This window comes from Ceratotherium simum, chromosome 11, assembly GCF_057802395.1.
Source record: "Ceratotherium simum simum isolate JZ-2026a chromosome 11, ASM5780239v1, whole genome shotgun sequence".
NCBI classification, from domain to species: domain Eukaryota; kingdom Metazoa; phylum Chordata; class Mammalia; order Perissodactyla; family Rhinocerotidae; genus Ceratotherium; species Ceratotherium simum.
In genome coordinates, this window is record NC_141910.1 from 53082601 (window position 1) to 53103344 (window position 20744).

A 20744-nucleotide genomic window follows, 5' to 3' on the forward strand; every position below is an offset into this window, starting at 1 on the left:
GGCATTATCAGCCCAGCTGCATAGATGCCCCCAAGGGACAACTCAGGGCTTGAGAATCAGCTCTAAACTGGAGATTGCACCAGCAGGAAGTGGAGATGGTCTCTGTTAAAGTTTGCATGAAACTACTCATGAGGGTAAGGTGATTGCTGGGGCTGGGGGGTTACCCACAGCTTTCTAAGGTAACCTCTCCTTGGTGTATTCCCCTCATCCTGGGGTCTGGCGTTCAGCCATCCAGGCTGCTCTTAAGGATAGGCTCCCATTAGTCCACTTCTGAGGTACCATCCAAAGTGACAGTTCAGTGTTTGAAAATCCAGCATCTGAAGGGCCATTATTCCCATCTTTGTGTGACCTTTCCCCCCAACCTACACTCTTCCCACCCCCAAGCCCCTGGCCATTGGAAAGCCAAACTAATATTGCCAGATGTAATTAGAACCAATGAATTTTGGGCCGGCCCCGTGGCTTAGCGGTTGGGTGCGCGTGCTCCGCTACTGGCGGCCTGGGTTCGGATCCCTGGCACACACCGACGCACCACTTCTCTGGCCATGCTGAGGCCGCGTCCCACGTACAGCAACTAGAAGGATGTGCAACTATGACGTACAACTATCTACTGGGGCTTTGGGGGGAAAAAAAAACAGTGAATTTAGATGCTCTTAAGAGATGTGTCTCAACTCAGACACACTGAGGTGCTGTTTCCTACTTAGCCATAGTCTTGCTAAGAGGACCAAATACTCACCAGTTCTTACATGGGCACTGCCAGTGTTAGTCTTTGTGACACTCCTTAGGCTGTGCTGCCCCAGCAAACCGCTCTTTCTTCCTGCCACCTCCTTTCTGATCAACACATACATTCTTTGCATTTGTTAATAATTACCAGAGTTTCTGAAGGGTCTTTAAGCCATTTTGTCCTTGAATAGAGCCTTTGCACATTTCCGGCCAGAAATTTATGTTATAGCCAAGATGTTTGAGCCAAGTGCCCCTAACTGTTGATTGCCAATACCTGAAAAAGGGTTGGGGGAGTAAAATACCGTGGGTAAAGACAGAATCTTGGGTGCTGAAGAGGTAACTATAAAATAATAAGGCTAACTTTAACTGCCATATCAATTTATTATCCAAGAAGTGACTGTGGTTTCCTTCAAATTTTGACCTTGGGAGAGTTAAGAACCTATTGAGACTGCCACTACTCAAAGTACCTTGGGAAATCCTCTTTTAGAATTGCCTTGAGTGCCTTTATCACTTTTACCCCACTAATCACTCTATTGGTTTTTTTTCTTTCTATTCATAAAATTGATACATGGTTAGTGTTCAAGCAGAGAAAAAAAGCAGACAACATAGAAAGGTATAAAGAAGAAAATCAGATACTCATGATCATACCACTTAGTTGTAACCACTGTTACCCTTTCAGTGTAAATCCTTCCAAATTTTTTTCCATGCACATTCATGCACTTTTGAATATCTATTAACATAAAATTTGTATATTTGCAACAGCAGAGATTCATATTTAAGAAGCCTCTACAACTCAAAAAGAATCAAACATTTCTCTAAAATAATGTAAATAGACAATTCACTGAAGAAGAAATACAAAAAATAAAGAAATGAGACATTGTTCAACCTCACAAGAAATCAGGAATATGCAAATCAAAATAGCAATGAGATCCCCTTTATTCCCCATAAGGTTAGCAAAAATAATAAAGATTGATAACGTCAGAGTCCAAATAAATTAGAAAATGCATCCTCTCATATAATTCTGGTGGGAGTGTAAATTCATACAATATTTTCAGAGGGTAATTTGACAACCAATTTTTTAAATATGACTCCCCTTTGACCCAGTAAATCTCCTTCTTAGAGTCTATCCTACAGAAATGCTTATATATATAAATATTTGTACAAGAATGTTTATTTCTGCTTTGTTTGTAATAACCAAAAATTGATCAGACAGATCTACATAATCATCAGTAGGAGAAAGTCAAATTATAATAGTATGGTGCCATTTATTATAACCCTGTGGCCTAGTGGTTAAGTTCTGTGTGCTCTGCTTCAGCAGCCCAGGTTTGTGGGTTCAAATCCTAGGCGTGGACCTACACCACTCATCAGCTATGCTGTGGCAGTGACCCACGTGCAAAATAGAGGAAGATTGGCACAGATGTTAGTTCAGAACTAACCTTCCTCAAGCAAAAAAAAAAAAAAGAGGAAGATTGGCAACAGATGTTAGCTCACGGCGAATCTTACTCAGCAAAAAAATAAGTAACTGTATAAGTAACTGTAGCTATCTGTAAGTAAAGGCACATTTTAAAATCTGGAAAGAACCCACCAAACTGTTTTGATCATTACTCATGGGAAGGGGAGGAGGTAGGAGGGAGGTGTTATGAAGGAGGACTTCTATATTATACTCTATATTCTTCTGAATTGTTTGAGTTATTCCATAAGCTGGTATTTTTCATGTATTACTTTGACATTTGGAGTAAGTTTGACTTTGGAACATAGCAAAAAACTATTTAGAGCCACATCTAGCAAGTAAGATAAATGATAACATTTCTCAAAGGGTTTACTGGGCATTATCCTCACAAAGGAGCAAAGAATTGGCCACAGTTCACTCTTGGTCTCATAAAGAACCTCTCAAGCATCCCCAAATCTCTATATAAGGAGGCTGAGTAGCCCTTTGGCGTTAAGATGAGTTCTGAATGGATAGACTCCTGATGCCAAAGAAATAGATCTACGTTACCTTCAGTTCCAGGGCACTTGAGCTTTTGGATATTTTACCACATACTTTGGAGAGTTTTTTTTAACCTTTCTAAAGAAACAATTTCCCTCAAAAATATGTTATTTTATACAGTTTCCTTTGGAAATATCAGAATAAATGTCAGAGCTGCACTGTTTCTGTTCATTACTCAAATGCACAGCAGATCTTTAGAGAAACTTTACTCGTGTTCAAGTTTTCTTTCTGAATGAGTCTGCTTATATATATCTTAGTTAACTCTTCAACCCTCATTCTCACAATTAATAATATAATGAATGATCCAGACTTTGGATTTGCCACATTTCTTGGTCTTTGGTTAATGGATGACCTGGAGGAGTTGTGAAAGGGGCCAGGCCATAGGTGCTGCCTCATGGTTAGGTACTTAATAGTTCACAGACTTCATTGTTCACATACCTCCTATTTGAAGCATGCCTGAATGGAATGGCTAATGAGGGATGAAGGAACAAAGGTGACACGATCCTTTGGACACAATCCTTCATATGTTGAAGCCCTAACCCCCAAAGTGACTGTAATTGGAGATAGGGCCTATAAGGAGGTAATTAGGATTAAAATAGGTCTTAAGGGTGGAACCCTGAAACCATAGGATTAGTGTCCTTATAAGAAGAGGCACCAGGGCCGGCCCCGTGGCTTAGTGGTTAAGGGCGTGCGCTCCCCTCCTGGCGGCCCGGGTTCGAATCCCGGGCGCGCACCGAGGCACTGCTTCTCAGGCCATGCTGAGGCCGCATCCCACATAGAGCAACTAGAAGGATGTGCAACTATGACATGCCACTATCTTCTGGGGCTTTGGGGGTGAAAAAAAAAGAGGCACCAAAAAGCTTGCCCTTTTTCCCTGTGCACTCAAAGAAGAGGTCATGTGAGCACACAGCAAGATGGTAGCCTCCAGCAAGCCAGGAGAAGGGGACTCAGAAGGAAATCTGTGTTGCCAGCACCTTGATCTTGGACTTCTAGCCTCCAGAACTGTGAGGAATAAATTTCCGTTGTTTAAGCCACCCAGTCTGTGGTATTTTGTTATGGTGGCCCAGGCAGACTAACACACGCAAGAGAACAAATGAACGTGCTTCAAAAGTGACCTAAAGTGAATGCTGAAAAATCAGCTGTTCTGTGAGCAGAAAATAATCTGAAGTGAACTAACAGGATCAGCCTGAATGACCTTTCCGGTGAAATATCTCGAGAGTTTTGCATATGGTTGAACTGTAGTCGGTCCCAGGGGCTAAGGGCAGATGATGTCCTGAGTTCTAATCCTGATTTAGGCACTAACTAGCAGACAGCTTTGGGCAAATGACTCATCGTGTTTGGGGCTCAGGTTGTGCATCCAAACATGACGTGTCTGGAGTACGGGATCTCTGAGAGATCTTCAACCTCTGCAATTCCTTGATTCTTACAGATTCTTGGGAACATGAGGATTCTTTGGCAAATAATGAAAAACGGGCACTACTCTGTGCTAGGCATTGTGCTGGACTCTTTATGCATTATCTCACATGCTCAGAACAACCCTGTAAGACAGGGTTAATGCCTGTTTTAGAGAGGAGGGAATTATGCTCCCTAAGGTAAACAACCTGCCCAGAGTCATACAACTGGTAAATTGGCAGAGCCGGGAATTAATTCTGGGTCTGTCTGTCTGCCGGACTCTAACATCCATGTACTTCTGCCTCTTGATTTGGTGCCAGGCTGCCTAGCCTCTAATTTCTCCTATTTGGCATTCCAGCACTGACTTTCCTTGTCACTTGTCATGATACAGGCTTCTGTAATTGCACCATTTCTCTAGATCTTCAAAAGCTGCCAGATCTTGCAAAGGCACTGCCTGCTTTGTGCAGTACAGTACAGCCTCACTTAGATGCAGTAACACATATACAGCCCTAAGAACAGTGCCTGGCATATGTAAGCACTCAGAACATCTTAGCACTCATTAGTGGGTCCTTATTTGTCTGATTGTTCACTTTACCTGGATCATTTGTGGGTACTAGGTAGCACGTATCAGGAGCTTGCATCACTCACCATTACGCAGAGCAGGTATGACCTTGGCTCTGTACATCACTGGAGAGAAACCCAGGTCCCAATGCCAGTCAACTCCAGCATCTTCCTATATAGGGCAAGAAGCTGGACTGCATGGATAGCGGTGTGGCAGGATCCTGCCAGTCCAGATATCAAAGTTTTGGGCACAGATCACTTCCATTCATTCCTGTCATTGAATGAGCAAACCTAGAAGAGAGGTGCACCACTCTTAGAAACTATAACCACATCATCTTTTCATTAAACTTCTTTAAAGCCTGAACTGCTACCTAGAGAGGCTAGGGAAAATGTAATTCCTCTTTTTTAACATTCCCAAACTAGCTCTCTAGTTTAAGGAAAGAAAAAACACTCCTCCTTCCCTGCCTAGCAAACTGCTACCCATCCTCAAGTTCCAGCTCAGAGAGTTCTTTTTGGGCACCCCAATGCTTAACACAATGCTTGGCATATGATAACAGGCCCTCCTGAAATAACAAAAGAGTTCTAGTTCCTTCTAGGAAAGTAACTAGTGTAAGAGTCACTTAGCCTCATTGAGCCCCAGTGTTCTCAGGGGACTAACGGATCTACAGGATTCCTTATCTTCCTTAAATTCTACATTGAATATGCCAAGGGAAAGAATAAATCTCAGATACAAATGCTCTTTTTTAATGATTTGAAAATAAAATAATTACCCGGTTTCCCATGTTAAAACATATCCTTTGATTGTTTTACCTGCAGTCATAGAAAGGCCAGGCCAAAATAATTAAGTTACAGAGAGTAAATGACATCTCTGAAATTGACATCATAGAATAAAGAAAACCCAAATGAGGCTCTGAAATAGCCAGCTTAACCTTAGGAATGATATCAATAAATGGACATGATATCTGCAAACTCTGCTGACTCTGGCTGCCAGAAAAGATGAAGATGACAAAAAGAAGTTCACTGACTGTAAAGAAAGGACAGAGGACGAGGTAATTGCTAAAGAGACTGATTGACAAGGCACAAGACATCTGTCATGCCCAGGGGGCCCTATTAGCTCTATTACATTACTTCCACATCAGCAGATCACCTCATTTACTAGCTAATCAGGCAGAATTAAATATTTTAAATTATCTTTCTTAATCCTGCATGTGATCAGTTGAAAACCCTGGCTCTAAAAATCTAATTGTAACTGCTTACCAGAAATGTCATCTTCACTTTGAGGAACTGAACCAGGGCCAAATATGAGGCTATTTTTTCCGTTTTCCTAAAGTACTGTCCCACAGCAAGAACTGGACATGCATGCACATGTGCCTAGTGCCGGACATCTTAGGGGCTCCCAAGGGGACCTGGGATCCATGGCCCTGCTTCAGAACTGAAATATGGCCAGAGGCTAAGAAAAGAGCAGTGGAAGTGGAGAAGAGGGGCATGGAGGTGGAGGTAGGATGTAGAAAGAAAAACAACTGTTAAAACCTTAGCAAAAGTCAGGAGAACAAAACCTAAATCTAGATCTAGAGTGTTCTGTGGGCCTAGACGGTACCTAATTGAAAAGACACGAAATAGTTCCTCTCCTAGCAAGAAGGGATAGTATGAGGTTGTGGGAGCTTGCTCACCCACCTACAATTAAGACTTCTCAGCCTCCTACACCTAAGCCCCACTTCTCCCTGCTCCTTAAGAGTCCTAGATATCAGTGTGATAACAAGGCAGTGAGCCAGTAGTCTGCTTCTTGCCCATTTTCCTAGGACGGTGCAGTAGTGTTCTCAGGAGCAGAACTGCCAGGACTATACTGTAGGCCTTCTAAGGGGTTTCCATTGTAGGGCAATGTTTCTTGAGTAGACCTGAAATTATGAGGAGGTGAAAAAAAAATTTGGAGCCAATCTGTAGAGCCCAGTGAGTTGGAACTGTGGCCACTGCCCTCAGTGTCCATTGCTACTGACAGAGGTGGACAAGGAAATAAAAAACAGGTGTGTGGTTCATAGCTTGCTGAACATCTGTCTGCCCTTTGTGTAAAAGTACGTGTGTGTTGTAGGTTAGGGGTGTGTATACTTTTTATGTTTTCACTGTTGATGGTGTGTGCTCTGTGTGAATGAACTATTAGTGGCATGAATTCCATGTGTTTATGTGTACATGTTTGTGTAAAATGTACTACAGTGGGACAGAGTTTAAAGGGGCAACTGTTCACTCTCACTTTCCTCCTCCTACTTCCATTCCTTTAAAAACCACAGGAGTGCTCTCTACCACGGTACAACCCCTGAAAAACCTATGTGATTTGGGGATAAAGGGGGTCCAGAGGTTAGGTGAATTACATCTCCCCTGAAAGAGTCTCTAAAAACTGAAAGTTTTATATCATTTTCCGTCTTTGATCAAAACAAACCAAAATTGGGAAGAGAAAGATCATGGTTACATAGTCTTCTCTTGACCTTTTCGTTTTAGTGTGTGGGAATCCAATTGTGTAGATTAAGTCGTAAGTGAATATAATTTACATCAAATAACTTACATTGACTACTTCCCTCAGTAGTCCCAAAGCCAATCAGATTTCCTTCCTTCTTTCCTTCTTTCCTTCTTTCCTGCCTTCCTGCCTTCTCTCTCTTTCCTCCCTCCCTCCTTCTCCTTCCTTCTTTATAAATTATGAAATATTTCAATTATAATGAAAAGTATAGAGAATAATATGAACACCCACGGATCCACCACCCACCTTTGTTAATTCTCAACATTTTGATATTTTTGCTTCAGGTAGTTTTAAAGAAATAAAACATTACAAATGCAATGTGACCTCTTTGCTTAAGATGCTTAGTGCTGTGAAGATTCAGCCTATATCACAGCTTTTCGAAACACATTTAAACAGAAGGATAGTATTATTTTGTAAGAATTTCTCTTGATCTTTGCCATTCTGCAGTTTTACTACAATGAGTCCAGATCAGAATTTATTCTTATTTATACTGCTCACAAATCTTTGTTCTTCCTGAATCTCAGTATTTGTGTTTTTCATCAATTCTGAAAAATTCTCAACCTTTCTCTCTTTTATTATTGCCTCCCCCCTATTTTCTCAATAGTCTCCTTCTAGAACCCCTATAAGGTATATGTTAGACCGTCTCTAGAACCCCTATACGGTATATGTTAGACCGTCTCTTTTCTATTCTTCATGTCTTTTAAAACTGCTAGAGAGAAGCCTAAATAGGGTTTCTTCACAGTCAGGATCCTGAGGCTGCCTGTTGCCTTATTCTTGGAGCATCTTGGTAGTGCCAGGGTTGATTAAACAAAAGTAACCTCTAGAACTGAAAACAGTCCTTTAAGAAATGGAAAAGACCCTTGTGGGAAATTATGGCAAAATGGGGTGAGGAGCACCCCACTGTGCACTCATTTATGCAGCACACTTTATTTGAATTGTCTACATGCCAAGCAGCAGGCCTGCACTGGTGTAATAGGGACTCACTGGTGTAATAAAACAGTCCCTGGCCACAAAGAGCTTAAGTCTAGTAGAGTATGTAGCCCAGTCAGAATGAGAAGTGCCGTGATAGGGATGCACCTGAGGTGCTGTGGGAGTGAAGTTGAGGGGCCCACTCAGCCTGAGGAACCCAGAGAGCTTGCTTTGAGAGGGCAAGGGAAGGAGGCGAGCTGAAGGATTAGTCAGCTTGGTGAACGGTAACCCAGGCAGAGACAGCAGCTCATGAAACAGCCCAGAGCCAAGAGAACATGTCATGTTTGTGCTTTTCAAGTAGTTCTGTTTGGAAAGAGCTTAGAGTACAAGGAAGAGTGGGAAAGGATGAGGTGCACCCGTAAGAGGGCTGGGTTGTGAAGGGCTTCATTTGCCACAAGTGGGAATTTGCACTTTCTCTTTAGGGCAATGGGAGCCACTGAAGAGTTTAAGCAGGGGATAGGTTTGATCAGATTTGTACTTTATAAAAAGTTGAACATGACTGCTGTGCGAAGAATAAATTGGAGATTACAATACCAGAAGCCAGGAGAACTGTCCAGAGACTGTTGTTAGAGATTATGGCAGCCTGGACTTGGGAGGTGGCAATGGGGATGTTCAGAAGTGGGTTTAAGAACTCTTAAGAATTCAGAGGACATAATAGTAGTTCATTTCCTTTAAAAAAAAAAGGAGGGGGGAGGACAAAGTGAGATGCTTATTTCATGGTCAAAACAAATATATCATTCTGCCAGTCTCAGTTGTTCTCAACATTTTTGAGCTCTGCCTCACCTAGAGCTAAGACCTACTCTCATTAGAAACAGTTCATATCATCAGTGATTCTCTGCAGATGGCACAGGGAGACACCTGTATGATTTATAAAAAACAAAATGAAATGCTCAGGTCATTCCTACGTGCCCTTCCATTGGGCATGCCTGGCTGCCTGCCATCCCCATTTTGGGGAATCACTGATCTATGCAACAGAGAGCATTTAGAGCAGAAATTTATCCTTCATTTAAAGTAAATAACATTTGAAGGAAACTCTTTTGCAACATAATGCTAGTTCAGATATCTCGCCCTACCACCTGTGCCTTAGACACTAGCTTACTCCTGATAGAAACACAGCCTTCACGTAACTACACACTCTGCCACTGACAAAGTGACAAATCAGCCAGTATGTGATGAATCTGGGTTGTAGAGACAAAAATACCAGGTATTCCAGCCAAGACATACACAGTGTGTTGTGAATCATCCACACCAGCTTTCAGCACACTTAGATTCACAGAACAATTGCTCAGTTCCTTCCTTTGCTTTCACAGTGTAGACCTGGCCCAAGACCCAAGAGTGAAGCAGCAACTGTAAGGAAGCAGAAACATTATAAATAACTCAGAGAAACCTCTTATAACAGCAACTGCCTGCTGATTTTGTGGCCTAACAGCTCAAGCAAAGAAGGATATAAATACAATATTGTGCAATGACTAATTACTCAAAATTTTGTGCATCAGCAGAAGTGGAACCTGTGGTTGGTGCTAATATTATCAAATGCCTTTGCTGTTTAATAATCTGGTAGCTCTATATTATTTAGCATGCAATTTTCACAGAGAACAATGATTTTATTTCAAGTACCTCTCACTGAAATAAAAAAGCAGCTGTTAAAAGATGAACATTTGGCAGAAAATGTTTCAGCAGAGTCTTTTGTGAGATACTAAGTCATATTGGATTAACTGTTTTCTGTCTAGAATAGTGGAGTCACAAAGAAAAAAGATCACTGACCACAGAAGGCAAGGCCAATCTTTAGAACCCAGTGAATCACTAACAGACATTTTAGTTTTAAGTGCCGTTTATTCACCAATATATAAAGTTATTTATATACAAAGCTTCCATTAATATTGCCTGAAGAATGGGCCTTTTTTATTCCAGCTTTAGCTCATACTCAGAATTCTACTTCTCTTTCATTAATAATGGAATTCTTTAAATTATAGAATAAATTAATCAGCCACAGACATTTTGGCCAGAATGGGGTTTTTAGCCAGCCTTACGTCTCCACAGGCCATTCTCTGTGGACAGCTGGACAGAGGAGCAGTGAGGGCTGTGACCGAGTGCAGTGCCTGCTGAGCACATGCTGGCCCTGCCCCTGAACCTGAAGAGGGCCCAGGGCAGCCTGCTGGGCTCCTGGCCTCATGGCCCACCCACTCCCAGGTGGCCAGAGCGGGGCTGAATCCCAGGTTCACAATAGACCCTCACATGTTTTTCAAGCTGGCCAATCACTGGTCAAACTAGGGCTATACTGGAGAGGAAGTGACATCGTGACATGGCTGCTGAGCACAGCTAGTTTCAGCCGAAGAACATTATGGTCGAGCTGCTCTCATGTGGCCATATTGATTCAGGAACATTTTTCATATTTAATTATTATAATTATCAGTAAAACATTAAATTCTCCTGTTTTCTAAACTATCACTCAAGGTACAAAGCAAACGGCTTCACCTTATCCCCATTTCCCACTGCTGGGGTGGAGTGAGTGATGGTAAAGATCAAAAATGGAGAAAGGATTTTCAAAGATGGCTGAGGATTGCTTATAAGGTAAAGGCCAGGCTTGGGCTGAGGGTGGCAAGAGGTGCAGAACAGGGGTGGGGTCAGGGATGTCTGTTCTGTATGTTATTTGGTAATATGAGACAGTATGCCTGCATTTTTTACATGGTCGTTTTTATGCAAGTGCTAGCTCAAGACAGCTTCATCAAAAGGCCTCATGTCAATACTGGTGTGACTGGTATTGTATCAACTGGAAGCTGAGAGTGGACCCTGATGCACTGAGTCAGCCCTCAGATGGAGCCAGCAAATGACCTCTGTCAATATGGACCATTGGCTGACTTGGACCAGGAGCCATTTGTCACCAATAATGGAGCCAGATCAGCCCATGGTGCTGACCCCTGAGGTAGCCAGGACACCACGACATGTCCATTCATGTGGGAAGGTTAGCATAGGTGAAACACATGGTGTGAGGCAGGTGATACCTTTTGCTTTTGACCCAATTTTAGATCAAATCGAAGTGATACAGTTATTATGATCACCTCTACTCTTACAAATGGTTACTAAATACTTGTAGGGTATTTGACAAATGAAGACTCTGTCAGTTCTGGGATGAAAATTGGTAGAGTTTTTCCTATTCTCTAGTAGTTGACTTTTAATCAATATGCTGAAAATTGAAAAACCAGAGTCATTCTCTAATACCACTGACAGTCTTTTTGGGGAATGAAATGCTGCCTTGAACATATATCGGCCCCACCTTACTTTGATTTTGTTCTCAACCCCCCATTGATCCCTCTCTGCTTTCATCTATCTAAATGAAAGAAGGCTCTAGCCCCATAAACCTCATTCCAGATGGAAATGCATAATTCAAGAGAACTACTGATGTCAAAGAAGAGAAGGCACACCAATTTGTGTCAGCAGTTGCTGTAAATTAGAGAGGAGTACAAGGAGAGTTTAATGTAATGTAGAATTGAAAATAAAATTAGAACCAATATTTAGGCAGTCCTCCGCCCCTTTTTTCCCCTGCTGTGACACGAAGGATGGACTCCCAGCTTAAGTACCCAATGTAGTTCATTTTTCTTTTCTGCTGGAATTTTTTTTCCCCATAAAATGTTGCATGTTTATCTTTGGCATCCAAAATTAGATCTTTTCACCTTTTCCATTCTAATCTCAACAGAAAAGTCAGGGTAGGAAAATTCAAAGTTTTCCTCTCATCTTCCATATCCATTGTGTTTGCCGCATAGAAAGGACCCTGCTATACCAGTCTGACTAGTTCAGCTGCTGTAAATAGCTATTAATTCTTCCTTAATACTGATTCTCTCTAATATGGGTGTCACCTCCATGGTTTCTTTTCTTTTTCTAAAGCTGGAAAATAAAAGGTTGATAGTGAACATGTCACACATGTACTACTGTGCAAGGTGTTCCTAAACACTCTTGAGAAGAATTCTTCAGCACACATCCAAAAGACTGTTCTCCCCTTTAAACTAGTTACATTGGGAAGTTTCACATTTAATCCAAACTGCCATTGTGCAGAAACTTTTGGGGCTCTTTATTCGAATTTCCTTCAGAGCTGGTGTTGTTCTTTATAGTTGCACATTGTTTTGGGCCAGTGGTGGGATTCCCTAGCTTGATCCCCCACCTTAATCACTAGACTTGGTTTTAAATGATATACTCTTTCCAGAAATAAATTCTTTGGGATAGTGGTTCTCAGTGTGCCCTTGGACCAGCGACATAAGTATCACCTGGGAACTCATTAGAAACACAAATCCCGGGCCTCACCCCAGATTTAATGGATCAGAAACTTTGGGGGTGGCCCTGCAACCTGTGTTTTAACAAGCCCTCCACACAATTCTGATGCACACTCTAGTTTGAGAACCACTGGCTTAGAAGATGAAATATTGCCTTCAGTGAGGATATTCAAAGATGAAGTTTCAAAATCTTTTTGAGCAAAGTTGAGTACACGTATATCCTCTCCAGAGGACTGCTTTAATGGAGACTGGCCTTCAACTGAGGCGTCCCAGTTCTGCCGCCTAGCCATTTGATATTGAGCAAGTTCTTACACTTGGTTTCTCATCTGGAAAATGAAAGACCCACCCTACCTACCTCACACGATTGTGATGAGATTCAAATTGAATCACATCTGCAAACGTGCTCTGTAAACTAGAAAGTACTATGTGAAAGTGAAAGTCATGTCATTCTGCAGATAGAATTCTGGTAGTCTGAGCATTTTGTCAGGGCAAAGAGTTGGGAAAAGGCCTATACTGTATTTATCATTTTCTTGGCCAGATCCACCTTTTTGTCTTCATGATGACTGATTCATCCCCCTTGGTGGATGTGTCTCAGATTCTGCCATTTCAGCCCACCAATATCTAGTGTTAAGAGAGGAAAACCATTGCCTGATTAGTGGCTACAAGGGGCTAGAAAAATATATCCATTTTCAGATATGCTGTTTTCTATGGAAAGCTTTGTGATGATCGGTAAGGACGGACTGTATATGTGGGCACTGGTGCTCTCATGACCGAACTTGTGACACACTAGCGGTGAAAGAGTCTGTACTGAAACCACCCATTTCGGCCCTGTGTAAGGGAGTCATGACTTTCAAGAAGGAAGCTGTGTCCATTGCCACATATTAATCATTGCAGCGAGGACCAAAAGGAAAATCCCTCAAGCAAATCAAATCTATAGAAACCGAGATTTAAAAACTAGACCAGTTAATGTGTCTGTGCTTGAGAAGAATGTGGGTGGATTTTACCTTAGGGGTTAGCTTTTACAAACAACTTCAGCATAGGAATTCTTAAACAGGGAGTTCCTGGTGCATTTATAATTTAACTTAAAAACTTTACAGACTGTTTAGTGAACATATCTGGGCAGGAAGAAAGCTAAATCTGTTGCCTTAGTGCTTATTGGGAATGCAGTTTTAGTAACACAGAACAGTTCCCACTAGGCCAACATCAACTTCAGTTTTCACACAAAGTGCCAGCTCAAATCAAGAGATTAGGTATGAATCTAATTGGTTAATTATGATTAAATTATGGAATAATAAGCTATTGGTTAATTATTGAATTAGAACATGAAATGATTTTGCTCAAAATTGTGTGCCTATTTAACAAATCTATAGAGACAGAAAGTAGATTAGTGGTTCCTAGGCCTGGGGTAGTGGGGAGGAATGAGGAGTGACTTTATGGGTACAGGTTTCTTTTAGGGGGGATGAAAATTTCTAAAATTAGGCTGTGGTGATGGTTGCTCAATCCTGTGAATATACTAAAGAACATTGAATTGTATACTTTAAATGGGAGTATTATATAGTACATGAATTATATCTCAATAAAGCTGTTTTTTAAAAAAAAAAATCAAATAGCTAATAAATTGTAGAGCCAGGGGAAAGATTGTGCTTTTTTAAAAGGCAGAAATAAAAATCACATCAAAACTTTGCTGCATGCAGTTTCATACTTGATTAATATGAAATAATGATCATTTGAACTACATTAAGGCAGAAAATATTTGCTCTTTTTTTTTCTTTTTTGTGAGGAAGATCAGCACTGAGCTAACATCTGATGCCAATCCTCCTCTTTTTGCTGAGGAAGATTGGCCCTGAGCCAACATCCGTGCCCATCTTCCTCTACTTTACCTGGGACGCCGCCACAGCATGGCTCTACAAGCAGTGCAACGGTGCGCACCCGGGATCTGAACCAGCGAACCCCAGACCGCCGCAGCAGAGCGCACGTACTTAACCGCTTGCGCCACAGGGCCAGCCCCTGCTCTTTCTTTTAATCACAGAGTATTTTAAAAGCAGGCTATCTCAGCCTAATAATTGAAATAATTATTAAATAATGAATTAAGTAATAAATTAAGGTGGCTAATAGTAGAAGACAAAGTCATGGACGTTTATGTCATAATGATTTGTCTGTGTTCCCTGCAGATTTATTTAGAATAAAAATCAGCAGCACTTACACAATAATGATAAGAAAACTAGATTCTCATTGTCCATCCTGATGTTCCTAAACTGATCTGTTTAGGGAAGGCTGGAAGGTTGAGGTTGGAAAGGACATGATCTCATCCTTATGATGTAAATATGTGCTGATAAGATAGAAGTATTCAGATCTGAGCTGTGAAAGAAGGTTCTTGTGTAAGCAGCATCTTATCTCATGGCATGTTTATCAGACAGGCCACTCAGTCGTGTCTGCCTAGGGGAAAACCTTTGCACTTTCCTGCCTTGGGAAGAAGATAGGCCAGGCCACACTAGTTTAATCTCCTTGTTCAAGTCCTCCCTCCAAGGTTTGGGGCTTGCCCATGGCTCACTGGTGGCATGGAGACTGCAGATTGAGGTAAACAGGAGAAGAACTGGCTGGGAGATATAGGAATTTCTGGCTTAGTGGAAAGAAAGCAGGGGGCTACCAACACCTGCCTAGTGTGCCTTGCAATTGAGATTGCTGGTTAGGGCTTCCAGAAGAAGCCCTGGAAGACTGGAAGACCCTGACTGCGCCACTGGCAGTTCTTTGGGATGAGAGGCCCTACTTTGGTGTTCCTCAAACCTTTTTTCATTAATCACTACCCACCTACCCCAAGGAGCATTTTAATTTTTTTTTTTCCTAATTGCCCTCAAATATATATATTTGTTTACATCCTGTGGCCCTTTGGAGAGCCACAAATCATTGTAATATCTAAGTTTTTTTCACTACAACACCCTCCCCTCCATGCAAGAATGAATTTTCACCCCGTGGGGGAGATATTGCCCCGGTTGAGAATGCATGCCCTGGATGGAGTGAAGGGTCTAGGAAGGGCCTTCCTCTTTCTGCTCACACTTGAGTGAGTGGTGAGGTCAATCACATGGAGAAGGCGGATCAGGTGGCCCAATGTCTATCACTAACCAAGATAGGCCCCGACTTCAGGTTCCAGCATGGCTAAAGGAAGGTCCTCCAAAATCACATTGTCCCTGCACCATCTCTTCAGCCTGCCTGCTGTCCTCCAGACTCTGCCAGCACCTCCTCTCCCTGGGCAGCAGCCCTCTGCCCAGTGGCTGGCTTGCTGTGATGGAAAATGGGGTCTTCCATCAAAGCAGCAGTGCAGGTGAAGGTGCACAGCTTTCCTTGCCAGCAGGTCACCCTCTTCCCATTCTGTCCTCCCACCCATCCCAGCTCTTGGCCTCTCCCGGAAGCCTCACTCATTATTCCCCCTCTGTCTCTTCACCCCAAAGGAAAGGGTGAAAGCATGAGATTTACCAGGTTTCCCCAGTCTTGCACTGACTAGAGGGACCTTTATACACTTCACTTTACATTTCTTTAATCTCCTAGTCACCACCTCTTTAAAGGTCTCAGAAAGTATCTCCCGTACCCCACAGAGGAATGGATTTCCGAGACCTCAGCACATACCTCTGCTAGAACTCTCTGGAGCCTGGCCTCCTTTGTAATCAAGAGCTACAGGACACTGGCTTCTGTCTCTTCTGCCTCTTCCTGCCTGCAAGAGCATTCCTGGATGCCCACATCCTTCTACTCTGAGCCGGGAACATAAAGCCAGTCGCAGCATAAACCCCTTGCCCTAGGATCCATAGGATCATGACCCTCTTTATTCCTTAGAACCCTTGTCTGGCCCCTTCTGACCTAGGTCATGGGCTTTCATTTCCAAAAACGTTAGCAAATTAAGGGGCTTCTGAGATGACACCATCAAGTCTATCCCACCTCTGTTGAACACCACTCTGCTCCAGGGACTGTGCTAGGCCTTTTCACATACATTGTCTAATTCAGTATTTACAGTAGCCTTATGAGGTAGGTTCCCAATTCAGAGATAAACAGTCACAGAGAGTAACTTGCCAGAGTGGTGAAATCAGGACTTAAACTCAGGTCTGTCTGACTCCAAACCATTTACTGCGTTGTCCCAGTTGAGAAAACATGTTCCCAGTTGAGAAAAACATTTTTCCCAGCTGTGTACAGAGGGGCTTCACTGTAGGTATAAAGATAATGAATTTACCATCTTAAAAGATGACACAGCTATCAAAAAAGGGAGAAGGCAGGATTTAAAACCAGGTGTGTTTGTTCCCTCTGTGCTGCTTCTCCAAGGTTCATGACACCATGTCTCCTGCCAGTGCATGATTAGCTCTTTAAGGACAAAGAATGACTTTTACTTTCTCAGGCCCAACCAGATGTTCATGCCTCAACCTCCTGCAAACAAGAACAAGGCAGAAGCCCCATTCTTAGAACTTGGAAGCAAAAGCAAAGCAGGACTTGCCACCAAGCTAGCCTGAGGGTGAGCCACCTCAGCAGCTGGTGCAGCGCTCCTGAATGGAGGTAGAAGGTAGCAGGGACCCTGGGGGTTTACATTGTTCTCGCCCTTCCTGAACCCCTTGCAGTATTCTTTTTTATGAAGAAGAAATAGTGCATTGACTTGGGATTTAGTCATGTTTCCTCGCATTTGCCTTTTCCCTGGCCTATGAAACCACAAGCCTGGCTGAGGAATTCAGGTCCACAGTGTAGGCTTTGAATAGTTTTGTGTAGGGAGAGGTTTTGAAAAGAAAGGAAAGTGGTATCTACTTGTCAGATGGAATGTGTTAAGACATTGAGGAGGAATGCAAGAGCTTTAATTGTTAGGGTCCCTCTGCAGTTTGGGTGATGAATCACCCAGCGTGGGTACGGATTCCTAACAACTGAAGCCTCATGATGACATCATTCTTGCAAGATTGTCTGGGATCTGTTGCAGCCGCCTGACAAGTTCTTACCTTGGGGATTTTAATCACATGGGTTTTTTTCCCAACCACATTTAATACCCATCATGCCTTCCAACTCACCCACTTTTCTATCAACTAGAATTTGGCAAACTAGGGCTTTCACAAGTCTGTCTCATTGTCATCCTTCCTACAGGGCATTCTTGGGACAGTGTGTGCTCCTCGCCTGATCACTCAACACATGTCCTCCTGATAGTCTTTGATTCAGTCAGCACATATTTCAGCAGTGAGCCGGACATTGCGCTAGTCTAAGATGTGGAAGTGATGAAGACCAAGGAGGAGGGCAGGAGCATCTAGGAGGGTACCTAACCCAGACTCATGGAACCAGGAAAAACACAGTGCTTTGAATATAGTGCCAGTCAGTGAATATATGATGACTAAGTTAATAGCTGAGTTGAGTCTTGAAAGATGAGTAGGAGTTAGTCTAGGGAAGAGTCTGAGCCGAGAAAACTCCATTAATGAAGACCCAAGGTTCCATACATGAATAGGAAGAAGCAAGAGATGAAACTGGGAAAATGGGCTGGGGAGCCTCATGTGCCATACTAAAGAGCTAAAATGTTATCCTAAGAAAGAGGAGAAACATTCAAAGGGCTTTGGACATGGAAGTGAGGTGGCCAGATTTATAGCAATGTAGAGTATGGATGGGAAGGGGCCAGACTGGAGGCAGGGAGACTAGTTAGGAAGTTAGTGTGGTGCTCAAGAGGTGATGTGAGCATAAAGTAGGACAGTGGGAGTAGGGATAGAGATGAGAGGACAGATCTGAGAAATATTTAAGATTTAAATTTGGCAACTGGTGCTTAATTAAGTATATAGGAAGGAGATATCCCGAAGACCCTCAAATTTTCAGTGAGGAGGTGCCACAAACTGAAAAGATAAGAAGAGGCCCGTGGTCAGGCAGAATTATGAGTCAATTCGGGCATGTTGAGTTAGAGTTGCCTGCAAGAGACATGAGGCTGGTCGAGCAGACTCACAGGTAGTTAGATATATGAATCTGAAGATAGAGGAAAGTCCGGGCTAAACACATTGACTTAAGACTCATCATATTCCTAGCAGTTGAAACTATAACTTCATAGTAGTTGAGACACCCAGGAAATTATAGGGAATGAGGAGGGCAGTGGGCCAAGGACGGAACCCAAGGGAATACCGATACCAGCAGGTGCAAAGGAGGAAGAAGGACAGAGAAGTGATAGAGGCGAAGAAGGAGTGTCAGAGAGACACAGGGACCCAGGAGAGTCCCTTACTGCTCTGTGCTTCTTCCTGATCAACCTTGCAATGCTTCTCTCTTTCCTAAACCTTCCACCTAAGCCCTCTGGCTATCCTATTCCTCATAAGTAAGCTCTTTTACATCCTTAACTCTCCATACAGCCCTCTCAGGTGAAAGCTGCTCCTGATCCCAAAGCCCATTCATTGCAGCTTCCAGCCATCCTTCTTCTACCATCCTGTAGAGATTCCTGCATCTTTGAGGCTCGTGCAGTTCAGTTATAAAGCCTTGACCTCCTTTCCTGATCATTCTCTGTTTGTCTAAAACTCTGGCATCTACGTCACCATTTTTCTCTTCACCCCAATGCTACCGTCATATAGGATGACTTTAGTACCAGGAAGATGACCCATCACCAAGTCTCATAGTCCCTAAATGCCCTCACCTCCAGTGACTCTTCACCTCCACTCCAGCCAGGTATTAAATCCAGGTATTAAATGGTTAGTAGCTGGCACTGCTTCAGTTCTGTGGGAATAAACCTAACATCCTACTTTCTCACCACAACCAGCTGTCACCTCTTCTCCTATACTTGTTCTCTCTTTCCTTAGTTCCCTCCATTTTCTTCTGACCTGTTGACCTCATCCTGACCTTCCTTACCCAGTTTAGACTCTCTGGTTGTTCATCTGAAGTATTCTTTCCTGAAACCTTTGCTTCCTTTGCACCTCGACTCTTCCCCCACACCTGCCCCAAGCACACAGAGGAAAATGGGACCCCATACAGAGAGGCATCATTAGAGATTCATGTCTTCACTCTCTCATCCCTGTCATTCTTTATTGCTATAGAAAACATAAGCTCTTCCCATGGGGAAATAGGAAAATTTGAGCAGTAGCCAAAAGCCCAATCTCTCTCTCCCAAAATAGCTTCTCCACCTGCTCTGTTGCTGGATTTCCACACAGATGTCCTTGGTACAACTCTTGACTGCCATTTACCACCTTTATTTTTACCTTGGGCAAGTTATTTAACCTCCTTGAATCTTAGTTTCCTCAGTTTTAAAATAAGGATCCCCCAGGGTTTTGGAATTTTGAAGGTGCCCCTCTGAATAGGCACACAGCTTGGTGAGCTGAGCCTGGCCTGCAGACCCACAGTCACCCCCTCACCTGGGTACCCTGGTGCAGTGCCACTGTACATAACCATACACTGCAGCCCTCCATACACTATGCCTACCTCCACAGGGTTCTTGTGAAATAAAGGCAAAAACATGCACAGCAGAGAGCCTGACTCTGGGAGAACCTCAGACAAAGGAGCTAACATAGACCACTTGGACTTGGATTAACGTGTAGCTTACTCTGCTGAGGTGGCACCTTCAGCCACTTTCAAACATTTACTGCCAGCTCCGCGAGGTTTATCAGTGTGCTCCTATCTCTTGTCAGACAGCAGAGCCCTGAGAGACTGGGACATGAGCTGGTAAGTTCAGTGAGTGACCTGTGGTCGTAGTAAAGGGGTTCAGGCGGGCAAGGGGCAGTGGGAGGGAATAGGGAGTGGGGCAGTTGGACAGAGAGGATGGTCTGAAAGGGAGGAGAAAGGAAATGAGCAACCAACCTCCCCAGGGCAACATTGCCTCAGGTCCTAGCAGCAGAGGCTGCCCACCCCAACCCCACACCCTAGTAGTGGGTACTGTCCTCAGGAGCCCCCACCTCTCAGATTTCTCCTCTTGGGGTCTTCTCACGGGCTGCTCATGAGTGTCATCCCTACCCCACCAGCCTCGCAGAGTGCCTGGACTTCTCTACCCATCCACCCCTCTAGAAGGCTGAGGTACTCCATAGGGCAGGTTTTGCTGTCCTTTTTCTTCACTGATACTCCAACTGCCTCCTCAGGTACCAGAGACCAGATCTGCTCAGAACCCAGGAGTGTGAAGGCCCTCAGGAGAGCAGGAATTTCAGAATGCCACATCCATTCTGTAAGAGCAGCTCTTCCTTAAGAGGAAATCATTGTGAGAAGGCGGTGAATAGTAGCCACATGGGTATTTTTATTAAAGAAAGATGAATTATGCCTCACCCCTTTTGGCACAAAAATAATTTTCAGTAAATGTTAAAACCGTCATGTTGTATCAATGAGAACCATTCCATTATTCCAAGAATGATTGATTGGAAAGTATTTCACTTCCAGGAAAATCACAGTG

General features: G+C 43.1%; 1 protein-coding gene across 4 annotated transcripts in view; it reads left to right on the forward strand.

Annotated features, from left to right (window-relative positions):
• RBKS (ribokinase) overlaps positions 1-20744 on the forward strand; it is a 92999-nt gene that overhangs the window by 59365 nt on the left and 12890 nt on the right. The window contains exon 8 of one of the 4 annotated variants that reach the window (XM_087436976.1): positions 14185-14496. The exons of the other annotated variants lie outside the window; for them this stretch is intronic. Within the exon in view, the coding sequence (XP_087293102.1) occupies positions 14185-14247 (63 nt within the window). The 3' untranslated portion in view covers positions 14248-14496. Of the gene's footprint in view, positions 1-14184; positions 14497-20744 lie in introns of those variants that run through there. 4 annotated transcript variants of the gene reach the window in all.